This window comes from Callithrix jacchus, chromosome 18, assembly GCF_049354715.1.
Source record: "Callithrix jacchus isolate 240 chromosome 18, calJac240_pri, whole genome shotgun sequence".
NCBI classification, from domain to species: domain Eukaryota; kingdom Metazoa; phylum Chordata; class Mammalia; order Primates; family Cebidae; genus Callithrix; species Callithrix jacchus.
The window spans coordinates 20,248,451-20,271,978 of NC_133519.1; the positions used below are offsets into that span (position 1 = coordinate 20,248,451).

The 23,528-nt window shown below is 40.3% G+C and overlaps 1 protein-coding gene across 2 annotated transcripts in view; it reads right to left on the reverse strand.

Moving 5' to 3' along the window:
* Nucleotides 1–23,528, reverse strand: part of COPA (coat protein complex I subunit alpha) — a 50,575-nt gene that overhangs the window by 8,123 nt on the left and 18,924 nt on the right. Inside the window, exons 9-21 of one of the 2 annotated variants that reach the window (XM_035280267.3) lie at nt 14,972–15,107; nt 14,377–14,459; nt 12,662–12,812; nt 11,640–11,706; nt 10,186–10,261; nt 8,292–8,374; nt 7,491–7,630; nt 6,839–6,924; nt 6,584–6,722; nt 2,097–2,259; nt 1,843–1,989; nt 877–1,066; nt 660–755 (exon numbers count right to left, since the gene is read on the reverse strand). In XM_035280267.3, the coding sequence (XP_035136158.1) occupies nt 660–755; nt 877–1,066; nt 1,843–1,989; nt 2,097–2,259; nt 6,584–6,722; nt 6,839–6,924; nt 7,491–7,630; nt 8,292–8,374; nt 10,186–10,261; nt 11,640–11,706; nt 12,662–12,812; nt 14,377–14,459; nt 14,972–15,107 (1,557 nt within the window). Of the gene's footprint in view, nt 1–659; nt 756–876; nt 1,067–1,842; nt 1,990–2,096; nt 2,260–6,583; nt 6,750–6,838; nt 6,925–7,490; nt 7,631–8,291; nt 8,375–10,185; nt 10,262–11,639; nt 11,707–12,661; nt 12,813–14,376; nt 14,460–14,971; nt 15,108–23,528 lie in introns of both variants that reach the window. The other variant, XM_035280266.3, reaches the window with a different exon arrangement.

Here is a 23,528-nt window from a genome sequence, read left to right on the forward strand (position 1 = left end):
TGTTGTTTCCACCTTCAAAATATGTCCTGAATATGACCATGCTCATCCCTCCACTAATAGTGCCCTGGTCCAAACCACACCTTTCACCTTGCTTGTTCCCTAATGTATCTCAAATGCTAATATAATGCTTGGCATATAGTGGGTTCATCAAAAAATATCCCTTGAATATATACATTAATAAATGAGTGAAACCTCCAAACTGAAAATAAAGAACAAAATTCTAATGGCATCCACCCAAGTGCATTTTATAGGGTGTTTGCTCTAGGCCTTTTAAAACCTCCTATCTTCCGCATGAATAACTATTTTTCCTAAGGGTGTGTGGCCAGACTGAATATTCTGGCTACACCGCCCTTTGGCTTTGAAGAAAATCTTCTAAATTTTTTTTTTTTTTTTTTTTTTTGCCAATCAGTGTGAGCTTGTAAGGTTGCTCAGGTTAGCCTTGAACTCATGACCTCGCCTTCGCAAGCGCCACGACATCTGGCCGGAGCCACTTTGGACCCCTTGAAGAAAATCTTCTAAGCACCGTAGGAGCATGTTGTCTCTCCTAAAAAAATGCACAATAAAGAAAAATCCCTCACCACTATATACAAATTAACTCAACATGAAGAGAAAAACACTTCCTCAGACCCTGAAAAAGCTGCCAAGTCCTGGATACTTACTCTGCCCACAGTTCTTTAGGATCCGCACACGCTCTGACACATCACCCAGGTATAGGGCATTCTGGTAGTGGCCACTCATGTCCTTTCTGATCTCAGCTGCACCAAGTAAGTGAGAGACATCAATTTAGGTATTTTTTCTTAAGTTGTCTTTCTCCTCTATTCACCTTCCTCCTCCCCACAAGAACCCATCTTCTCATCCTTAGTTTGAAAGCCTCACCAATCTTCATCATCTTGCGAAGTTTTTCTAAGTTGCCAGTGATAAGATACAGGAAGGAAAGTTTGTCAAAGTTTTTGGTACGTTGATAGCACATTTCCACAATCTGGTGGTTCCCCTGCAGCAGGGCCACTTCTCCCAGCTTTTCCCAGCAGTTCTTGTCATCCAGTGCTTTGGCTGCTTCCAGAGCAATCTAAAGAATCCCCAGGATCATGTTAATGGGTTGAAGGCACTGTGATTCAAAACCAGGGACTCTGCAAAGCATCTGCCTCTATATGAATTTCCCAAAGAACGTCCTATACTTTCAATTACTCCTAGCTTTTTGTCTAATTCTATTGAAAATCCAGTGATCACATAAGACCTCTTTGGATACAGGGATAGAAAGAATCACATCACACATCCTCCTCCTTAGGAATTTACTTTTACGAAACCACCCAGCAGTTTCTCATTCCATAGAGCCAGTTCTTGCTTAGCGGTATACCTTACTTCCTACCTGCCAGGTTTGAAGATCCTTGGGGCTTTAGCAAAGACAGAAGACATAATACTAGGAAGAAGTTCAGAACTAGAAAAAAAGTTTTCCTAAGCCCTTTTCCCCTTTAAAAACAATGTCTATTCACTGTAGTCCCCAACGCTTATTAGGTACTCTTTCATCTAAGTAGCCAGTCAACAAGACCAAGTGTCAATGAAATAATAAGATTTTCAAATTCCATGCCATCTTGCTTTTATCCTAGAAGTTACTGAATTCAGACTAATTGAGGCTGACAAAAACAGAAATGCTGTGGCGGAGAGGCAGGAAAAAGTAGAGATGGGGCGAAGAGCAACAGGAACATAGCTCCATGTAACAACTAAAAAAATCCCAAATTTCATTATTCTGGCTAAAGAAGCAAGCCCAGAATAATGTCCTTCCAATGCCACTCTAACCCTCTCACTTCTAAGACAATATGGGGCTGATGATCATATTCCTCTCACCTCAATGTTTCCACACTCCAGTGCCAGACTAAAGCGAGTTTTCTCGTCCTTGACAAAATGCAGTGCCACCTCAGGATAGCCCTTCTTCTGGAGATAAGCAATAATAGACTGGCCTACTAGTTTGGCATTCCTCACCATGTGCAGTACCTAGACAGTTAGGGTGGAGTCAGGCAAGAGGTAGACATCACTTACAGGAAAAAAAAAAAAAGAATGCTGCCTCTGTTAATACTCTAGTTTGCAACCTCACTTCATACCTCATCATATTTTCTGTTGATCAGGGCCAGCTTGAATTTGAATTCAGTGGGATCAATGGTGAGTACGCGGGGACGACACTCCCTGTCTAGGCAGTATACATTGTTACCCTTCACCCGTGTGACATAGATGGGTAAATCCAGAGTTCGAATGATCCCGTGGTCCCTAAGAACAGAGGGTAGAGGGCACAACTTTCAGTAAGTGAGAGGGAGAATCCATCCTGTGACGAAATGGAACAAACCTAGGAAACAGTCTTTTGTCAAGTGCCATTTTAACAATGATATAGATGGGAAGTGATTCAAAAGACAGCAGAACAAAACGCCAAACTTATCATATTCTTTCTATGGTGGGGCAGATGGCATGATCTTTCTTTATATGCTATTATTCTAGAAGATGAGTAACAGACAATGGTTATAGGAATCAGACCTAAAAGTTAAATGTTAAGTTCTGATACACAATCAGTAGGTGACTATGGACAGGTAACTTCTTTATAAATTATAATTGAAAGTAGAACAGAGGTAGAAATGCGGAGTTGTGACAAAGAAATAATAGAAAATAGAAAGCATTTTGAACTGAATGATAATAGATTACAAATTGAAGTTTGTCAATATAGCTAATGCAACACTTGACAGATAATTTACAGACTGTATTAGAAGAAATATTGAAAAGTATTGGGTTTTATGTGCTTATATTAGGAGAGACTAAAAATGAGCACTCATCTCAAAAATTTTACTGTTCTTTTTAAACAGTAAAGAACAAAGTACTTAGAAGAAAATAATAAAGCCAATAGTAGAAAACAAAAATACTATAGAGAAGTTCAATAAAGGCAAACGTTGAATAAAACTGATAAGCCTCTCATGAGGGTAATTAAAAGAAAAAAATAATAGGAATGAAAAAGAAGAATCACTACAGATCTTGCAGAATAAAGATGTAACTTTTTAAAAGGATCAAACTGGCTGGGCATGGTAGCTCACACCTGCAATCCCAGCACTTTGGGAGGCCAAGGCAGGCAGATCACATGAGGCCAGGAGTTCAAGACTAGTCTGGCCAACATGGTGAAACCCTGTCTCTACTCAAAATACAAAAATTAGCTGGGCGTGGTGGTGCATATCTGTAATCCCAGCTACTCGGGAGGCTTAAGCAGGAGAATCACTTGAGCCTGGGAGGCAGAGGTTGCAGTGAGCAGAGATTGTACCACTACATTTCAGCCTGGCTAACAGAGTGAGACTCCAACTCAAAAAATAAAAATAAAAAAATAGAAGGATCAAACCCCTAAAAAATAAAATTTGCCAAAGTTAATTCAAAAAGAAATAGGAAACATCTATAGTCCTATAATAGCTTAAGAAATTGAATCAGATTTTTAAAATCCTCCCATCGAGAAAGTCCTATGTCCGTATGACTTCAAGGGCAAATTCTAACCAACATTTAAGGAAGAATTAATTTCCATCTTATGCAAACTCATTGAGAGAACAGAAAAAGATACATTATTTTGCTTGCTTTATGAAATTCACACAACCTTGATACTAAAACCTAACAAGGACAGAAAAAAAGGGGAAAATTATAGGTACTCTCACTTATAAATATGTGAAAATCATAAGCAAAATATTAGCAACCTAAAATAGCAATATTAAAAAGGGTAAAAATATCAAGACCAAGGTAGGTTTATATCAGGATTATAACGTTGATTTAAGATTTATAAAAAATCGGCCAGGCACATTGGCTCAAGCCTGTAATCCCAGCACTTTGGGAGGCTGAGGCAGGCAGATCACCTGACCTCAAGAGTTACAGACCAACCTGACCAACATGGCGAAATCCCATCTCTACTAAAAAATTTAAAAACTTAGCCAGGTGTAGTGGCTTATGCCTGTAATCCCACCTAGTTGGGAGACTGAGGCACAAGAATTGCTTGAACCTGGAGCTTGCAGTGAACTGAGATTATGCCACTACACTCCAGCCTGGAGTGAGACTCTGTCTCAAAATAAATAAATAATAAATATTTGAATCTACGACATTAATCAATGAAAGGAGAAAAACTGTATGACTACCTCAATGCAGGTTGAGCATCCCAAACAGGAAATCTGAAATGCTCCAAGATCCAAAACTGAGCACTGAAATGACATTCAAAGGAACTGCTCGTCGGAACAGTTTGCATTTCAGATTTTTGGATGTAGATGCTCAATCAGTAACGCAAATATTTCAAAATTAGAAAAAAATCAGAAAGATAAAATACTTCTGGTTTCTAGCATGTCAGGTAAGGGACAGTCAACCCGTATATGCAGAAAAGATACCCAGTAAAATTCAACATTTGGGCCAGTTGTGGTGGCTCATAATGGTGGTTGTAATCCCAGTACTCTGGGAGGCCAAGGCAGGCTGACCGCTTGAGCCCAGGAGTTCGAGACCAGCCTGGGAAACATGGTGAAACCCCATCGCTACAAAAAATACAAAAATTAGCTGGGCATGGTTACACATGCCTGTAGTCCCAGCTGCTTGGGAGGCTGAGTTGGGAGGATAACTTGAGCCCAGGAGGCAGGTGTTGCAGTAAGCCAAGATTGTGCCACTACACAATGGACGACAGAGTGAGACTCTCTCCCAAAAATAAATAAATTAAATTAATAAATAAATAGAAATACATTAATTAAATTCAACATCCATTCAAGATAAAAACCTCTTAGCAAAAAGAAATAGCAAAATTTCTTCATAGAGAAGGGATATCCATTAAAAAAATCTACTGCAAGCTTACAAAATTCTTTTTTTTTTTTTTTTAATTTTGAGACGGAGTTTTGCTCTTGTTACCCAGGCTGGAGTGCAATGGCGCGATCTCGGCTCACCGCAACCTCCGCCTCCTGGGTTCAGGCAATTCTCCTGCCTCAGCCTCCTGCGTAGCTGGGATTACAGGCACGTGTCACCATGCCCAGCTAATTTTTGTATTTTTAGTAGAGACGGGGTTTCACCATGTTGACCAGGATGGTCTTGATCTCTTGACCTCATGATCCACCCACCTCAGCTTCCCAAAGTGCTGGGATTACAGGCGTGAGCCACTGCGCCCGGCCTTAAATTGGTTTTATTGTTTTTAAATTGAATGGTTTCTAAATATCAACAAAATTAGAAAATTAAAATTTTAAATGGATATTATCCATCTACAAACAGAATTTTAAAACCGTCAAGTATCTAATAAATCTAACTAAAGAAATGCAAGATCTCTATAGAGAAAACTATGAAACTTTATTGAAGGATGTTTCAATAGACCTAAACGAATAAAGAGCTGCTATACCAAGTTCACAGATTAGGAAATTGAACACTGTAAGGACTGTAAAGATGGCAGTTATCCCCCAAAGCGATGTACAGATTCAATGCAATTCCAAATGAAATCACAAACACTTTTGTGTGGAATTTCACAAGTTAATTAAAAAACTTATGTGAAGGGCCAGGCAACGTGGCCGACGCCTATAATCCCAGCACTTTGGGAGGCTGAGGTGGGCACATAACCTGAGGTCAGGAGTTCAAGACCAGCTTGGCTAACATGGTGAAGCCCCACCTCTACTAAAAATACAAAAATTAGCTGGGCATGGTGGCGCAGGCCTATAATCCCAGCTACTCTGGAGGCTGAGGCAGGAGAATTGCTTGAACCTGGGAGGCAGAGGTTGCAGTGAGCTGAGATTGCTCCACTGCACTCCAGCCTGGGCAACAAAGAGAGACTCCGCTCAAAAAAAAAAAAAGGCAATTTCATATTGCCTAATAAATGTGAAGATATGCATACTCTGTGGCCTAGCAATTCTATACACTCTAGAGAAATGTATGTACATGTACACCAGAAAACATGTAAAAGGATGTTTAAGAGCATTGTTCATACTAGCCAAAAAGTAGAATTTACTCAAATATTCTTTAAAAGAGTAGAACTGACAAACTGTGGTTTATAATTATAATCATATAATTATACAAAAATGAAAATAAATACATTGAGGCTATAAGATGGATGAATCTTACAAACAAAATATTAAGCAAAATATGAAATAATATATTCAGTATGATTTCATTTATATGAAGGCAAAACCAGGCAAAACTAAATCATATTAAGAAACACAGGGCAGTAAAATTACAAAGAAAAGCAAGGAAGAAATTATTGTAAAAACTAGAATGTTATTTTTGGTGGAAACAGGGAGGGTTGTGATCAATAAGGACCACATGGCAAAGGGCTTCTGGGGTGCCAGAACTGTTTTATTTCTTGACTTGGGTGGTAGTTATGCTGATGTTTGCTACATAACTTATTTGTTACTCTATACATTTTTGAATGTAATTGTCTACATTTGTTTTAGATTTCTCAATTTTAAAAAAGTTGAAAAAAGAATGTTCTGATGCCCCTAGCAATATACGCCAGGTAAGGCTTTTCCATGGAGAAAGTCTATGAAGAACTTCAGTTATATTTCAAGATAGGACAGTGATTTCAGGAAGCAGCCTTCTCCCATTCTGTATTCCCAGATAATTCACTTACCCAGTGGTGACAGCATATTTGATGTGGTTGCTTGTGGTATAGATAAACACCCCACTCTCATCCCAGGCCCCACTCTTGACACGAATGTTCTCATGAATGTTACATAAAGCATCCAGTTTTCGGTTACAGATCACAATGGCTGTAAGAGGCAAAGGGCATGAGTGTTCTGTTGGATAGGGTAAGTGCCGTATACTGGCAGGGATGGGGGTAGGAGGGACTGGTCTCTAAATCAGGGTGGATATAATGAAGACTCACCATGTTTGGCTAGTAGCGCTACATGTGACATGTCTGCTGACCAGATAACATATTTCACTTTGGAAATCTTCACAGATGCCAGAGTCCTGAGATAGAGAGAGATGTACAAATGTGAATGGATCTACTTCCCTTGCCTCAAGCTATGATCTACATCAGTTGCACCCTCTAATTAATAGAAGCCCCAATTTCTTAATGTAATACTAATTACATAAAATAGTTAATGTAATTCCTACATAGTAACTCAGTGACTTAAACATTTTGGCTGACATTGTGCACTTTTCCCTTCCTCAACTCCTGGTCCCTCATTTTCTTGTATTATTAGGGAATCTGTGTATGTCTGTTTCACCACTGGACTGTAAGCTCCTTTATGTTATTATAATCTGTCTCTCTCTCATCCTAAGCCCTAAGAACACTCTTTGTTCAGGTAAGTGCTGGAAAAACAGATAAATAATAAAGACTCTTGCTGTAATGCTAGAGTGGACATGCAGGATGGAGAATGATCACAGAAGGGAAAAAGTTAGTAGAAAGAGTCTTGGAGCACACAAAGTGGCCAAGCCACAGACAAACTCACTGGGGGAAAGAAGGTTCCCACTAAAGCTGTCCACTCTCCCCAACTACATGGCTGTCTGCTTAGGGGCACCTGATATGTTACCGCTTCTGCTGTACGTCAAAGAGCGTGATAGAGTCCGCATCTCGAAGCAGGAGGTTGCCTGTGCCAGCATAGAAGATCTCATCACAGTTGGGCACCTGTACCTTTTTAGTGATCTCATTCTTCAGATTCTTGATCAGAAGCTGCAATAAGTATTAAAGATGAAGTTAAGAGAATAAGTCTGTATAGATGACGATGGCAACTGATGAAGTCTCTCAGCAATTTTTCCTTAGCTTCAATAAACTAAGTATTTTTTGTCCTGTCCATGTCAATGACCACTGCAGATAGAGCACTTCAACCAAGATCTTCTCTAAGGGCCTAAATGCATCGCTTTTTCTCCTCCAACTGAAACATCCTGAGAAGTCCAACTAAAGTCTGAATTCCTCAATCACCAGAGAGAGAAAATGCTTACATTTCGTTAAATATTTTCTTCAGAGTGCTTTATCTTGTGCTGGACCTATTATATTTCAAGTAACAATGGAGGCAGCAGAACAAGGAGGGAGATCTCCTCATCCAGCCCACTCACTTCAGATTTGATGCATTCTGGGCTCCTATAGGCAAGAGTGACTTTAGCTTCATTCTTAAACCCAGAGCCACAGCGATCATCAACACAATCAAATCAGTTTTAATCCCTTTCCCCCAAGAGGGCTTAGTGTATGTAGGGCTAGAGACAAAAGTATAGCCAATGCATGAGAATCATGGCTGCCTAGGGGAGAGCAGAAAAAACAGTGGTCTTTATTCTGCAATACACAGGCCATTGCCACCACACCCTCAAATTAGTTTCTGCTTTTAGTCTTAACTCACCGAATGCATCCGATCTAGGACAGCAAATCGATTTCGAGCGACCCAAACGGCTGTCAGGCCTGAGGATCGTTTCCCTTCAGGGGCTGAGAAGAACAAAACCAAAGGGTGGGAGCATGTGGTGAGTCACTGGCAGGTGACATAGTCGGATGCCACGGAGCTGCCAGTCTTGCTGGATGCCATCTTGGCTTTGCCAGTTGAGCTCCTTCCTAACGAATTCAGCCATAACCTGGGGCTATTGTTGAGTGACTTTTCCCCACCAGTCCCCTCCAAACAACCACCACTTCTGCCAAGGCTCTTTTCTCTAGGCCAAGTGGCTGCATTTCAGCCAACATCATGTACTGGCAGAAGGGCCGCCCATCTTGGGAGACAGCACGCTACATCAAGCTAACGAGCAGAGCCTCCCTGGCCAAGCTGCGGCAAAGCGAGCCTGTGTCATAGGACCCCCTCCCCAGGATGCAGCTGCTCGGCTGCTTTTAACATGCAAATGTAGACTTCCTAGTAGGGCAGGGTGGGGCAGAGCACTCCCAACTCAATCTTGACAAGAGAGCTTGGTGCTGGGCAGTATTTAGAACAAAGCTGTTGCTCTGTAAATGTCAACTGAACATTCTTATCACCCTGAAGAGAGTTACAAAATGTTCCTCAGTTCAGTGGCTTATTAGAATTTTGAAATGGACACTCCATTATCTGGGAAACTTGTAGAAGGATAAATAGAAGGGTGCATCAAAATACTCATTTACGTATGACACCAGCAGAAGACTGGACAAAACATACTGGCCAGTCTCGCCCCTGGCATCTGGAATGGTAGGCAATTTACAAAACTAATTATTATCAAAGCCAACACTCCCATTTTCCAGGGGCCAGGAAACTGCAACATTCAAGCCCATCTCTGTTGCCCACCTTTCTCAAAAAATGAAGTACAGAAAATAAAAGTGGTAATAAAACAAAATATTTTAAATTCTATTAATTGTAAACATAGATGGGGAAAAAAAGCAAAGGGCTGAGTTGAGAGGTACCAAATCATAAGATTTAGTCAGAAATGGCTTAACTGACTTATAAGGAAGAATTTGACTTATAAATACCAAATACAAATATGTTTTCTTTCTCTCACTATTAACACATTTAAAAGAGAGGAAATCGATTAGCAACAATGATAACCCAGAGGCACCCACAAAAGAAAAAGAGCTAACAAATTATTTCTCAGGAATCTGCTGATGGCATCTAAACTATGAAAGTATGCTGGTAAGAGTAAGGATCTGCAGAATAAATCTTTGACCTGGTACTAGCCATAAACCTGCTGGAGGAAGTGCACGGAAAGGCGCCTAGACAATAATCAAATCCATTCCGAGAATGTTTTGTCAGCAAGTTCTAGTCACAAGGACAGCAACAAGGGATGGTGGTGATGGAAGAGGCAGGCAGGAGTCTCAGCTGGATCCTGGGATCCCAGGTGGGGTGTGGGGCTGTTAGCAGCCTCATCTTTTTGACATGCAAAAGGAAGCAGATCGAATCTGGATATGGATGGGGGAGTATAAATCCCTAGTCCCTGGGTGAGACATTGTAAGATTGGAACCACATTTTTAAATAAATGAAACTACCAGGGTGAAAGTCATATCAACTGACAATAAACTAGGATAACATGCTGTGCTGAAAGAGAAAATGGAGAGTTTCTAATAACCAAATTATAAAATATATATATCTAGCTGGGGTAATAAAATGGTGGAGGAACATGAATATTTCACACCATGGTCGCCTCTGATGCAATTGTCAGCAGCACCTGCCAACAGACATGAGTGATGTGGCCATGGCTTGGGGATGGAATGTGAAAAACTTGAAGAGGAGAGATGATGTGGGTGAAGAGAGCTGGAAGCAGAGTGGGGTAGACAAAAAGAATACCTACCATCAGGATTCTGGGAGTCAGCATCCTTAGGGATGGTGTACAGGTCATAGGTACTATTCTCCAAATTGCTGGCTCTCTGTAGAGGAAAAGGGGAAATTAAAATGTTAGTGAGAAGGACCCAAGACACCAGTTTTCCAGTTTACTCTGACAGAGAAAACAGACCCAATGCACAGACTGCAATCTGAAACCATACTTTTCTTACTCTTCACCCAGAGGGCATTTATTTGACTGTTTCTACATCTAAGAATTATAGGGCTCTTTGCCAAACAACTAGACACTGATGTCACTTTATTTTCTTTTTCTTCCAAAGATGCAGGTATTATTTGAATGAAAGTAAGAATTGCTCTCTAATCCATAAATAAACAGTCTAGGACCCTGATATTCTGGCGCCCCACCCTGAGTACCCATCAACTGAGTACTCAACTGCTGGAAAGAAAAAAAAAGACATCAAAGAAAAGACACTATAGGAATACAACTATTTATTGGAAAAAGAAGAAAAAGAAAAAACCAGAGAAAACTGTCAGAATATGGACTGCTAAGTATTAAAGAAGAACAGATTGGATAATATAGTTATATGAGGAAAGACATACAACTTCAATCCTTTTAACTTGGCCACCAGGGTACTAAAATTAGAATGTCATTTCCTTTTTTTTCCCCCAAATTCTGTTACAAGAAACAGAGAGGACTCTTTGATGATGAAACGAACTCCTTCTCAAAATCACAGTTCTTCTATTTTCTGTTTTTTTTTTGAGACGGAGTTTCGCTCTTGCTACCCAGGCTGGAGTGCAGTGGCACAATCTCGGCTCACCACAACCTCCACCTCCTGAGTTCAGGCAATTCTCTTGCCTCAGCCTCCTGAGTAGCTGGGATTACAGGCATGTGCCACCACGCCCAGCTAATTTTTTGTATTTTTAGTAGAGACGGGGTTTCACCATGTTGACCAGGATGGTCTCAATCTCTTGACCTCGTGATCCACCCGCCTCGGCCTCCGAAAGTGCTGGGATTACAGGCTTGAGCCACCGCGCCCTGGCCAAGTTCTTCTATTTTCACTCAGAGGAAGGGATCAAGGTAACCATTTTCTTTCCATAGGATGTAAAGAGTCTAAACATTCTCTCAAATTATTTCTAGTGATCTGGGTCCTGATGCTCCATTCATCCTGATGCTCCATTAAGTTCAGCTTCATGAAAGATAGGCAGTTCACAAATGCTCAATGTTTATGACAACTGAAACCTACCTGATTTGAGTCTCTAAGTGATCACTGTGTCAGCTCTCACAAAATGACCATTAAATAGCTTCTAAGAAGCCATTAAAGATTCCCTAAGGGCATAAGAAAGAAACCTATGTTCTCAGGACATCACTGCCCTACCAGAAGAGCAAAAAAAAAAAAAAAAAAAAAAAAAAAAGAAACCTATGGAAAATGAGGAGAACCTAGGAGGACTCCACAGGTTACTTACGGTACAAAGCAGGACTGCATTTTCTGCTGGATTGTATGACATATTGAATACTGGAAACTTTGAACCACTAGAGATATATATAGAAAAAGGAGAAAACAGGGAAGAGGCGTAAGAATAGAAGGAAGAAAGGAATCACCCCCACACCTACTTATCCAATCTTTATATTACATACTCATCACTTTTATAATCAGGAATGAAAATGAATAGATACTGTATTCTCTTCCTTTTGTTAAGGCTTGGGAACTTCCCTAACTCAGCTTTGAACAGTTTTTAAAAGTAAGCCATAGTAGTTTTAAAAAGTAAGCAACAGAAGGTAGAATTAGTGCTCACTAGTCAGTGGGACTGGGTCTGCTAGGATACAAATTCCTACACATAATTACAGTGGACACCACACAGTAACATGATATGATTTGCCTCTGGCTGGTTTCTCCTGTCCCTTGGAGTGCTCATATAAACCCATTTTTTCTTTTATTGTAGTGATGCTAGAGGGTGGTTATCAAAACCTCATGCCAAAGTTTGCCACCATGAATGTTTCAGCATGCTGATGCAGCTGGCTTTTCAAAAGGACAGTTCCTTTTGCCAGGCATCCCAGAGGTTATCATATCTTCAGAATTAAGAGTTTGCAGGGACATACACTCTGGTTTAGAGCTGTGCGCTTTTTGCTGGAAAGCAGTGGAGAGTTAAAGAAAAGAAATGCCAAATAAAGGCAAAATGTTCTATTACCACTTTGGGCCATTCTCTATCAAGAAACTTCCTCTGGTTTGCAAGAGACCTAGCAAATTGTGGCAGAATAATTTCCCATCCACTAGCATTCTCAATAAGGGAATTATCATTCTATTCATGACCACTTCCTTGCCTACCTCACTCATTGGGTTTAAACTGAGCAGGCTCATCTAATGGGGATTCCATCTGTGACAGAATATGAAATAAAAAATATAATTTAAAAGAAGAGTCTTGTTTGTGAGAGTTGTATCAGGGTGACAGATAAGAGGGTTTGGAGGAAAGAAACAAGTCTGATCTACCTCCGCAGCTGCATCACAGCAACATCTTTGGAGCTGTTGAAATCCAGCTGACGTAAGAATCGGTCCTTGACATAGTGTAGCATATTGCCATGAACAGCATAGGCTGGCCGTTCCCGTTCCAGCTTAAACACAATCATACCACCATCATGGCCTAGGGGTCAGGTAGAAGAGAAGAAAGAATAAGCTGTAGGCAAGAAAAAAACCTGGAAATTGGAGATACATAAGGATAAGGATTATATCTGTATACTATTAATAAAAACAAAGACAAGACACCTCAGTGTACTCCTTATTTGCCTAAATTCTCACAATTCTTGGAATCTTTATTTAAATAATTCTCTGTGAATCCCTTCCTAATACTAGTCACACTGCCATACTTAGTGGCACTATTCACACTGACCTTTTCTGTGTTCTCTAATGCTTTGCACAAACCTCCATTCTAGTACTTATCATCCTGCACTGTAACCATTTAGGTCTATCACCCACATTATAACATGAATTCCCTGAAAGCAGAAATTATAATTTCCGTCTTTCCCCAGTCTCTAGCATATAAAAAAGTATCAATAGTATTTGCTGAAAAAAATGAATGTTCGTTTAAAAACCCTTTGTGATTTTTTTTTTAAATGTTTTGCTCTTTCCCTACTAGCATCATCATCCCTTAGAGAATCCTTTCCACTCTTGTCCTCCTCCTGTCTGCTCTCCAAATATAAACCAGATCATGTCACTTTCCTGCCCAAAACCTTCCAAAGGCTTTCCATTTATTCAGAGTAAAATCTTAAGTTCTAACCATGGCATAGAAGACAATACGCAATCTGGCTGACCTCACCTATTTCTTAGTCCCTTACTCACTGTGCTCCAAATGGCCTCTCTGATGTTCCTTAGCATGTGATGGTGACATGCTAAGCACCTCTCACATCACAGTCCTTGCATTTGCTATTCCCATGACCTCATACCCTTTCACTTTTCTGAACACCCAACATAAAGCAGCAGTCCCCCCACTCATCCATCTCTATTTCCCTTACCCTTTTTTTTTCCATGAGGCATTTTATTTGTAAATATATGTATTACATCCCTAGAAAACGAATCCCAGGATTTTCGCTCTTGTGTTTTTGTCTTGCTTCTTCATGGTCCATGATGCCAGCTGAGGTTGTCAGTACAATGAAACCAAACTGGCAGGACGGAAGCAGATTATTCTGCCATTTTTCTAGGTCTTTCAGTTGCACATCAAATCTGGGGCTGATCACTCCACACTTGTTTAGACTGCCTGTGAGGTTCACAACAATTTTCCCAGCTCTGTGATCACCCATGATTTCCAATCCGCCAATGTAACCACGCTTCAACATCACAGTGAGAAACCGGACGATGACTTTGGAGCCCGGCCTAATAAGCACCTGGCATCTGCCTCTCTTTTCGGCATTGTTGATGCTCTTGAGAGCATCAGCCAGGACATTCATGAGCACCATTGTGGCAGCGCGGAAAGATGGCAGAAAGCGCTCCCTTACTCTTAATTTTTCTTTGAAGCATTTTTACCACATATCATTTTATATACACATAAAATGGAGGGAGAAAAAGGAGAAATGCTTCAACTCAATGGTTCTGAGAGTCCTTCTTGTCATCCTAGTATACATTTGCTAGAGACAAAGCTAATAGAGAATCACTTTTAAGTCTTACAAACTTTGAATTGAAGCAAATAAAAAAAGAGAGAAAATGGCCCTTACCTGCTGCAAAGAGGTTAAGGTTAGGATGAGCAGCTAGGACCCAGAAACGATCATGGTCTCTGCGGAAAGTCTGAACCCCAGTCCTAGAAAAGGCACACAAAAAGAAAAATATCAATTTCCTAGGAATCTTCAGCCCATCCTACACAAGAATATTAAATGGTAAGCCAGCCAGCTGATTCAAGTTTAAATCAGGGAGTATAAACAACATATCCTAAGGAACAGTAGTCATGATAAATTCTACCAAGGAACAAAAAGAAGAGACTTCAAAACTGACCATATTATTACAATATATCAATTTCCCCAGCATAATTTTATGGCTTTCATTCTGTATTTCTTACTTCTCTAGCTACAGAATTGGGGAAAGGGAGAAGAAGAAAACATGTTTAAATTTAGATGCAAAAAATAATACACATGAAGATTTCTATTTGATAGAAAATTTGTAAATGCTGACTGATCTCTAGGTCTCTTCAAATTATTTTCATAATTTATGATTTGTCTACATGCTGAAGATGATGAGAGACATAAAGAAGTATTCCAATCTAATTTTAAAAGAGACAGTAAGAGAAAGTTCACACAACATTGATGACTACTATACCGCTTAGACATATCCCAGACTCGAATACTCTTGTCCTCAGAATTGCTGAGGATCAACTCTTGGCGAGGGTGGAAGACGGCACAAGATACATTGTTGTAATGGCCCCGGCAGGTATCAACCTCCCATGCCTTTGATTCTGAAGGACAAAAAGAATTAGATCATCATAATTCCCTACTACTATAACTTTGGGATTTGGAGATACAACATCCTCTTAATTAAGAATTAAGTACTATTAAAGAATGCTAAATTAGCAACTTCTTTCTAATATGACAATCTTCTTCATTTAAGTCTCTTAGTCTTTACACGTCTTGGTTCTTTCATTCTGACCTTCTTATTGATTTTAACACCTCTTCACTTGGCCAGGTACTGTGGCTGCTCATGCCTGTAATGCCAGTTCTTTGGGAGGCTAAGGTAGGGGGATCACTTGAGTCTAGAAGTTCGAGATCAGCTTGGGCAACATGATAAAACCCCATCTCTACAAAAAATACAAGAATTAGCTGGGTGTGGTAGTGCACGTTTGCAGTCCCAGCTACTCAGGAGGCTGAGGGGGAGGATTGCACCAGCCCCAGGAGGTCAAGACTGCAGTGAGCCTGTAATTGCACCACTGAATTCCGGGCTGGGCAACAGAGCAAGGCCCTGCCTCAAAAAAAAAAATCAAACAACTCTTTTTCTTCATTCTCCATTCCTTTATCCTGTTGTATTTGTCCTGATAACAACTGTCCTAATTGCCCTTTTAATTTTTGTTATTTTTTCTTTTTTTCAGGGACCTGCCACTTCAGGAGTTGCCATTTTAGAACAAATATGAGCTCCTTAGGACAGGGGCCTTATCTGTTTTAGTCATCACTATCTGCAGAGTCTTGAACAAAGTCCAGTAAAAAGGAGGTACTCAATAAAATAACTGTCAAATGAATGGATGAATTCTATTCATACTCCTTGAAATAAGGGTAACACCACAGGAAAAAAGGGAAAGGAGGAATACTTTCAGTTCCAAAACAGCGGTATAGCAGCAAGCCGGCTTCACTCCCTTCCATAGAAAACCCAAAACAAATATACAGGGCTGAGATTTTTATCAGCAACAACCCGGAACTCAAATATGAGAATGACACAGTTCCTGGGGCCACAGAGAGATGAAAAAATTCTGAGCAGCTGGTAACAGAATCGGACTTCCACATCTTTAATGCCCCTCCCCACAACTCATGGTTTCTACACTGGAAAAAGTGAGACCAAGGTGGTCAACTACCTTACCCATCATCCTGGGTGCCCTGGCAGGAGACCTAACCTTGACTTAACCCACGGGAGGCAGCATGAAAGGCATTACCTGAAAGGGGAAATATCCCTGAGGACAGGCAGAGAGAAAGTAGGGAGGCAGGACTATCATACCCAGCCCTAGAAACTCTGCTTTGTTACTTAGCCAAAGGAGATGCCAAATCAGAGTGGCTGCTCAGCAGCATTCTACTGCAGGAAGTATGTTCCACAGTTCCCCCGTACACGAACCTCTTGCCGGCCTTGATACACTGCTGGGATAATCCCTTTGGGACCTCCTCCATTCAGCACAGATAATGCTCTGGTCATTTACTAAAGCCAAGGTGAACCTGGGTTTAAGGTGTCACCTAAAGTCAAAAAGGAGGAAGTGACCTAGCAGTAAAGATGTGCTAAGCAAGCATTTCCAATAAAAACCTGGCTGGGCGCAGCGGCTCACACCTGTAAGTACTTTGGGAGGTTGAGGCAGGTCGATCACCTGAGGTCAGGAGCTCGAGACCAGCCTGACCAACATGAAGAAACCCTGTGTCTACTAAAACTACAAAAGAAGCCGGGCATGGTGGCACATGCCTATAATCCTAGCTACTTGGGAGGCTGAGGCAGAATTGCTTGAACCTGGGAGGCGGAAGTTGTGGTGAGAGATCACGCCATTGTACTCCAGCCTGGGCAACAAGAGCAAAAACTCTGTCTCAAAAAAATAAAAAAGCAAGTCAAACAGAGAAAACTGGAATAAGTAACTAATCTTTCAACACAAAGACACAGGTGTATACCCAAAAGAAACAACAGCAAACAGGGAACCATAACCTCCCCACGAGGACAAAGCAAAAATACAATGACTGACCCTAAAGTGCCAGCAATTTGTGATCTCTTTCACCAATAACTCAAACTAGTAGTTTAGAGGAAACTCAGTGATCTTCAAGATATGGCTGAAAAGCAATTCAGAAATTACCAGAGAAGTTTAACAAAGAGATTGAAACAATGAAAATAAATTAAACGGAAATCTTGAAACAGAAATACATTTGCTGAAATGAAGAGCTCATTAGAGGCTCTGAGCAGCAGACTGGATCAAGAAGAGGGAAAAATCAGACAAAAAAAAGGTGAGAGAATTTATCACCACCAGACCCATCTTACAGTAAGTGCTAAAAGTTCTTTGATCTGAAATAAAAAAAATACTAATGAGATATAAAACCAAACATGTAAAATTAAGCTCACAGACAAAACCAGAATATTCTATTACTATAACGGTGTGTAATCCACTTATAACTTATTATGAAGCCCAAAAGACAAATCTATCAAAAACAGTAATAGCAGTAGCAACCTGTTAAGAGATAGTCAAAAAGGCGGGGGCAGAAATGGAGTTAAAATATGTAATTTTTAAGTGTACTTTTGCCTTTATTTCTGTTCTTGTGTTTGTGATCTAAGATAAGCTGTTATCTCTTTAAAGTAACTTATTCAATCTATAAGATATTTCTTGTGAATCTCATTGTAATCACAGCACAAAAACCTACAATATACTCAGTAAAAATAAAAAGCATCAAATTAAGGCAGATTAGCAAAGAAAATCACTTAACCACAAAAGAAGACAGTAAGAAAGGGAAGAGAGGAGTCTTGAAAAAAAAAGAAAAGGGGCTGGGCGCAGTGGCTCATGCCTATAATCCTAGCACTTTGGGAGGCCGAGGCAGGTGGATCACAAAGTCAAGAGATCGAGACCATCCTGGTCAACAAGGTGAAACCCCATCTCTACTAAAAATACAAAAAATTAGCTGGGCATGGTGGCACACGCCTGTAGTCCCAGCTACTTGGGAGACTGAGGTAGGAGAATTGCTTGAACTCAGGAGGCAGAGGTTGCAGTGAGCCAAGATCGTGCCATTGCACTCCAGCCTGGGTAACAAGAGCAAAACTCCAACTTAAAAGGAAAAAAAAAAGAGAAAAAAGAAAAAAAAAAATAGAAAACAAGCAAAAAACAGCAATAATAAGTCCTTGCTTATCAATAATATCACTGAATGTAAATGCTCTCAATTCTTCAATCAAAAGCCATAGGGCTGGGCATAGGGGTTCACACCTGTAATTCCAGCACTTTGGAAGCCAAGGCAGGCAGATAATGAGGCCAAGAGATTGAGACCATCCTGGCCAACATGGTGAAACCCCATCTCTACTAAAATAGAAAAACTGCCAGACATGGTGGCTCACACCTGTAATCCCAGCACTTTGGGAGGCCAAGGCAGGCGGATGATGAGATCAAGAGATCGAGACAATCCTGGCCAACATGGTGAAACCCCATCTTCACTAAAAATACAAAAAATTAGCTAGGCATGGTGGCACGCACCTGTAGTCCCAGCTGCTCAGGAGGCTGAGGCAGGAGAAACACTTGCACCCAGGAAGCAGAGGTTGCAGTGAGCCAAGATCATGCCACTGCACTCTAGCCTAGCCACAAAGCGAGACTCCGTCTCAAAACAAATAAACAAATAAAATAAAAATAGAAAAATTAGCTGTGCGTGGTGGTGTGCGCCTGCAGTTCCAGCTACTTGGAAGGCTGAGGCAGAAGAATTGCTTGAGCATAGGAGGCAGAAGTTCCAGTGAGCTGAGGTGGTGCCACTGCACTCCAGCCTGGTGACAGAGTGAGACTCTTGTCTCAAAAAAGAAAAGAAAAGAAGAGAAAAGAAAAATGCCTAGAGTGGCTAAATGGATAAGGAGAGAAGACCTAACTATATGCTGGCCTCTAGAAACCCATTTCACCTACACAGACACATACAGACTGAAAGTGAAGGGGTGGAAGATATTCTATGAAACTAGAAACCAAAAAAGAGCAGGGTTAGCTATACTTATATCAGATAAACCAGACTAGCAAACATAAGATTATAAAAGAGACAAAGAAGGTCACTATATAATGATGAAGGGGTCAATTCAGCAAGAGGAAATAATAATTATAAATATCTGTGTACCCAACACCAAAGCTCCCAAGTATATAAAGCAAATACAGATCCAAAAGGAGATATACTGACTACAATATAATAATAAGAGGTAATACCCCACTCTCAAAAACAAACAGGTCACCAAGACAGAAAATCAACAAAGCAACAGGGGACTTCAACTACACACTAGATCTAATAGGCCTAATTGAAATTTACTGAACATTTCACCCAATGGCTACAGAATATGTATTCTATTCATCAGCACATGGAATATTCTCCAGAATATGCTATACTTTAGGCCACAAAACAAGTTTGAAAAAATTATAAAAAAATAGACATTACATTAAGTATCCTTTTTGAATGCAATAGAATAAAACTAGAAATCAATAACAAGATGAATCTCAGAAAATATAAACACATATAAACTAATCAACATGTTCCTGAAAGACCAATGGCTCAATGAAGAAATGAAGAAGGAAATTTGAGAATTGCCTGAAACAAATAAAAATGTCAATACAATGTATCAAAATTTGTGGGATGTGAGGAAAACAGTACTAAGAATGAAGTTAGTAAAAAAAACACCTATGTCAAAAAAAAAAAAGGAAGACTCCAAATGAACAATCTAGTGATGCACCTCAAGAACTGAGAAAATCAAGAACAAGCCAAACCCCAAATTAGTAGAAGAAAAGCAATAATAAAGATCAGAGTAGAAATAAAAATTGAGACTAAAAAAATGCAGACTATCAATGAAATGAAACACTTCTTTTTAAAAGATAATATCAACAAACTGTTAACTAGACCAAGCAAGGAAAAAGGAGAGAAGATCCAAATAGATAAAATAAAAACAAGGAAGGAAACACAACTGAGACCTCGGAAATACAAAGAAACGTAAGACGGGGTTTCACCATGTTGACCAGGATGGTCTCGATCTCTTGAACTCGTGATCCACCCGCCTCAGCCTCCCAAAATGCTGGGATGCTCCCAAAATGCTCAGCATTTTGGGAGGCTGAGGCGGGTGGATCACGAGTTCAAGAGATCGAGACCATCCTGGTCAACATGGTGAAACCCTGTCTCTACTAAAAATACAAAAAATTAGCTGGGCATGGTGGCGTGCCTGTAATCCCAGCTACTCAGGAGGCTGAGGCAGGAGAATTGCTGGAACCCAGGAGGCGGAGGTTGCGGTGAGCCGAGATCGCGCCATTGCACTCCAGCCTGGGTAACAAGAGCGAAACTTTGTCTCAAAAAAAAAAAAAAAGAAACCATTACAAGAATGACATGCCAACATATTGGAAAATGTACAAGAAATGGATAAACTCCCGGACACATACAACCTATAAAGACTGAACCATGAGGCCAGGCATGATGGCTCACACCTGTGATCCCAGCACTTTGGTAGGCCAAGACAGGTGGATCACTTGAGGTCAGGAGTTCAAGACCAGCCTGGCCAATATGGCAAAATCCCATCTCTACTAAAAACACAAAAATTAGCTGGGTATGGTGGCACAGCCTATAGTCCCAGCTACTCAGGAGGCTGAGGCAGGAGAATTGTTTGAATCCAGGAGGTCGAGGCTGCAGTGAGCTGAGATCACCCTGCTGCACTCCAGCCTGGGCAACCAAGTGAGTTTCCACCTCAAAAAAAAAAAAAAAACAAACAAAAACAAAAACAAAAAAACACACTGAACCATGATAAAATAGAAAAACCTCTATAAACCAATAACCAGTGCCTAGATCAAAGCCTTAATAAAAGGAAAGCCCAGGACCTGACTGCTTTACTGATGAATTCTACCAAACATTTAAAGAATTAATGCCAATCCTATTCAAACACTTAAAAAAAAAAAAAAAAAAGGGGGGCCGGGCAAGGTGGCTCATGCCTATAATCCCAGCACCTTGGGAGGCTGAGGTGGGTGGATCATGAGGTCAAGAGTTGAAAACTTGCCTGGACAAGATGGTGAAACCCTATCTCTACTAAAATATAAAAATTAGCTGGGTGCAGTGGCAGGCACCTGCTCAGGAGGCTGAGGCAGGAGAATCACTTGAACCAGGTAGTGGGGGAGTAGGGAGGTTGCAGTGAGCCAAGATTGTGCCACTGCACTCCAGCCTGGGCAACAGAGTTAGACCTCGTCTCAACAAAAATTTAAAAAATTTAAAAAGGAAGAAGAGGGTACAGTTTCAGACTCATTCTATGAGGCCAGCTTTACTCTGATATCAAAACCAGACAAGGACACCACAAAAAAAGAAAACTACAAGCCAATTATCACTGGTAAAGAACATAGATGCAAAAATCCTCAACAAAATACTAGCAAACCAAATTCAGTGGCATACTGAAAAGATCATTCACTAAGATCAAGTGGGATTAACTTAAGAGACGAAAGAATGGTTCAACAATATAAATCAATTAACATGAAACATCCTATTAACAGTCAAAAACAAAAACCATATAATAGTTCAATAGATGCTGAAAAAACATTAGATAAAATCCAACATCCCTTTATAATAAAAGCTATGATCAATATGGGTACAGAAAGAGCATACACCAAAATAATAAAGACCATATATGATAAACCTCCAACTAACCTTATACCGAATGGGAAAAAATTGAAGACCTTTTCTCTATGGATGAGAAGGCAAGAATACCCACTTTTCTCACTTTTATTCAACATAATACTAGAAGTCCTGGCCAGATGAAGTAGGTATGAGAAACAAATAAAGGGTAACCAAATTGGAAAAATTACCCTTGTTCACAGATGACATTATCGTATACTTAGAAAAACGTAAGACTCAACCAAAAAACTGTTAAAAAATGATAAATTCACTCAAACTCAGGATACAAAATCAACATACAAAAATCAGTAGCACAGCCAGGTGCAGTGGCTCATACCTGTAATCCCAGCACTTTGGGAGGCCGAGGCAGGCAGATTATTTGAGATCAAGAGTTTGAGACCACCCTGGCCAACATGGCAAAACCCCATCTCTACTAAAAATACAAAAATTAGCCAGGTGTGATGATACACACCTGTAGTCCTAGCTACTTGGGAAGCTGAAGTATAAGAATCGGTTGAACCTGGGAAGGGGAGGGAGGTTGCAGTGAGCCAAAATCCAGAAAGTGTACTCCAGCCTGGGTGACAGAGCGAGACCCTGTCTCAAAAATCAGTAGCATTTAAATATGCCAACAGTGAACAATCTGAAAAAAAATCAAGAAACAAATCCCATTTACAGTAACTACAAACTACAAAAAAATTTGAAATGCCCAAGAATCACTCTAACCAAAGACGTGAACGAGCCATACAAGGAAAACTATAAAACTCTGATGAAAGAAATTGAAGAGGATTCCCCAAAATGGAAAGATATTCCATGCTTGTGAGTTGAAAGAACACTGTAAAAATGACAGGGTAAATTACTACCCAAAGTAATTTACAGATTTATTGTAATCCCCATCAAAATATCAAGAACATTCTTCACAGAAACAGAAAAAGAAATCCTAAAATTTATATGGCACCACAAAAGACCCCCAATAGCCAAAGCAATTCAGAGCAAAAGAAACAAAGCTGGAGACATCACACTACCTAACTTCAAAATTTAGTACAAAGTTAGAGTAACCAAAATAGTGTGGTACTGGCATAGAAACAGAATAGAGGACCCAGATAGCCAACTCATGTTTAACAAGGTGCCAAGAACATACAATGGCGAAAGGACAGTCTGTTCACTAAAGTATTGGGAAAACTGGGTAACTACATGCAAAAGAATGTAACTCCTATCTCTCACCACACACAACAATCAAATCAAAAAGGATTCAAGACTTAAATCTAATACCGGAAACTATGAAACTACTGGAAGAAAACATTAGGGAAATGCCCCAGGGCATTGGTCTGGGCAAAATGCTCATAACTAATTATCAGAGAAGTGCAAATCAATGGGTCCTTAACATAGAGGCTGAAATATATAAACATATACATAGAAAAAAAAGACATGCAAATCAAATCCACAATGAGATATCATTTCACCACAGGCAAAATGGCTTGTATCAAAGACAGGCAATAACAGGTGCTGGAAAGGATATGGAGAAAGGGGAACCCTCCTACACTGTTGGTGGGAATGTAAATTAGTACTGTCACAATGGAGAAAAGTATGGAGGTTCCTCAAAAAACTAAAAATAGAGGCTGCGTGCAGTGGTTCACGCCTGTAATCCCAGCACTTTGGGAGGCCGAGGTGGGCAGATCACCTGAGGTTGGGAGTTCCAGACCAACCTGACCAACATGGAGAAACCTTGTCTCTACTAAAATACAAAAATTAGCTAGGCATGGTGGCGGGCACCTGTAATGCCAGCTACCTGGAGGCTGAGGCAGGAGAATCGCTTGAACCAGGAAGGTGGAGGTTGCCGTGAGCCG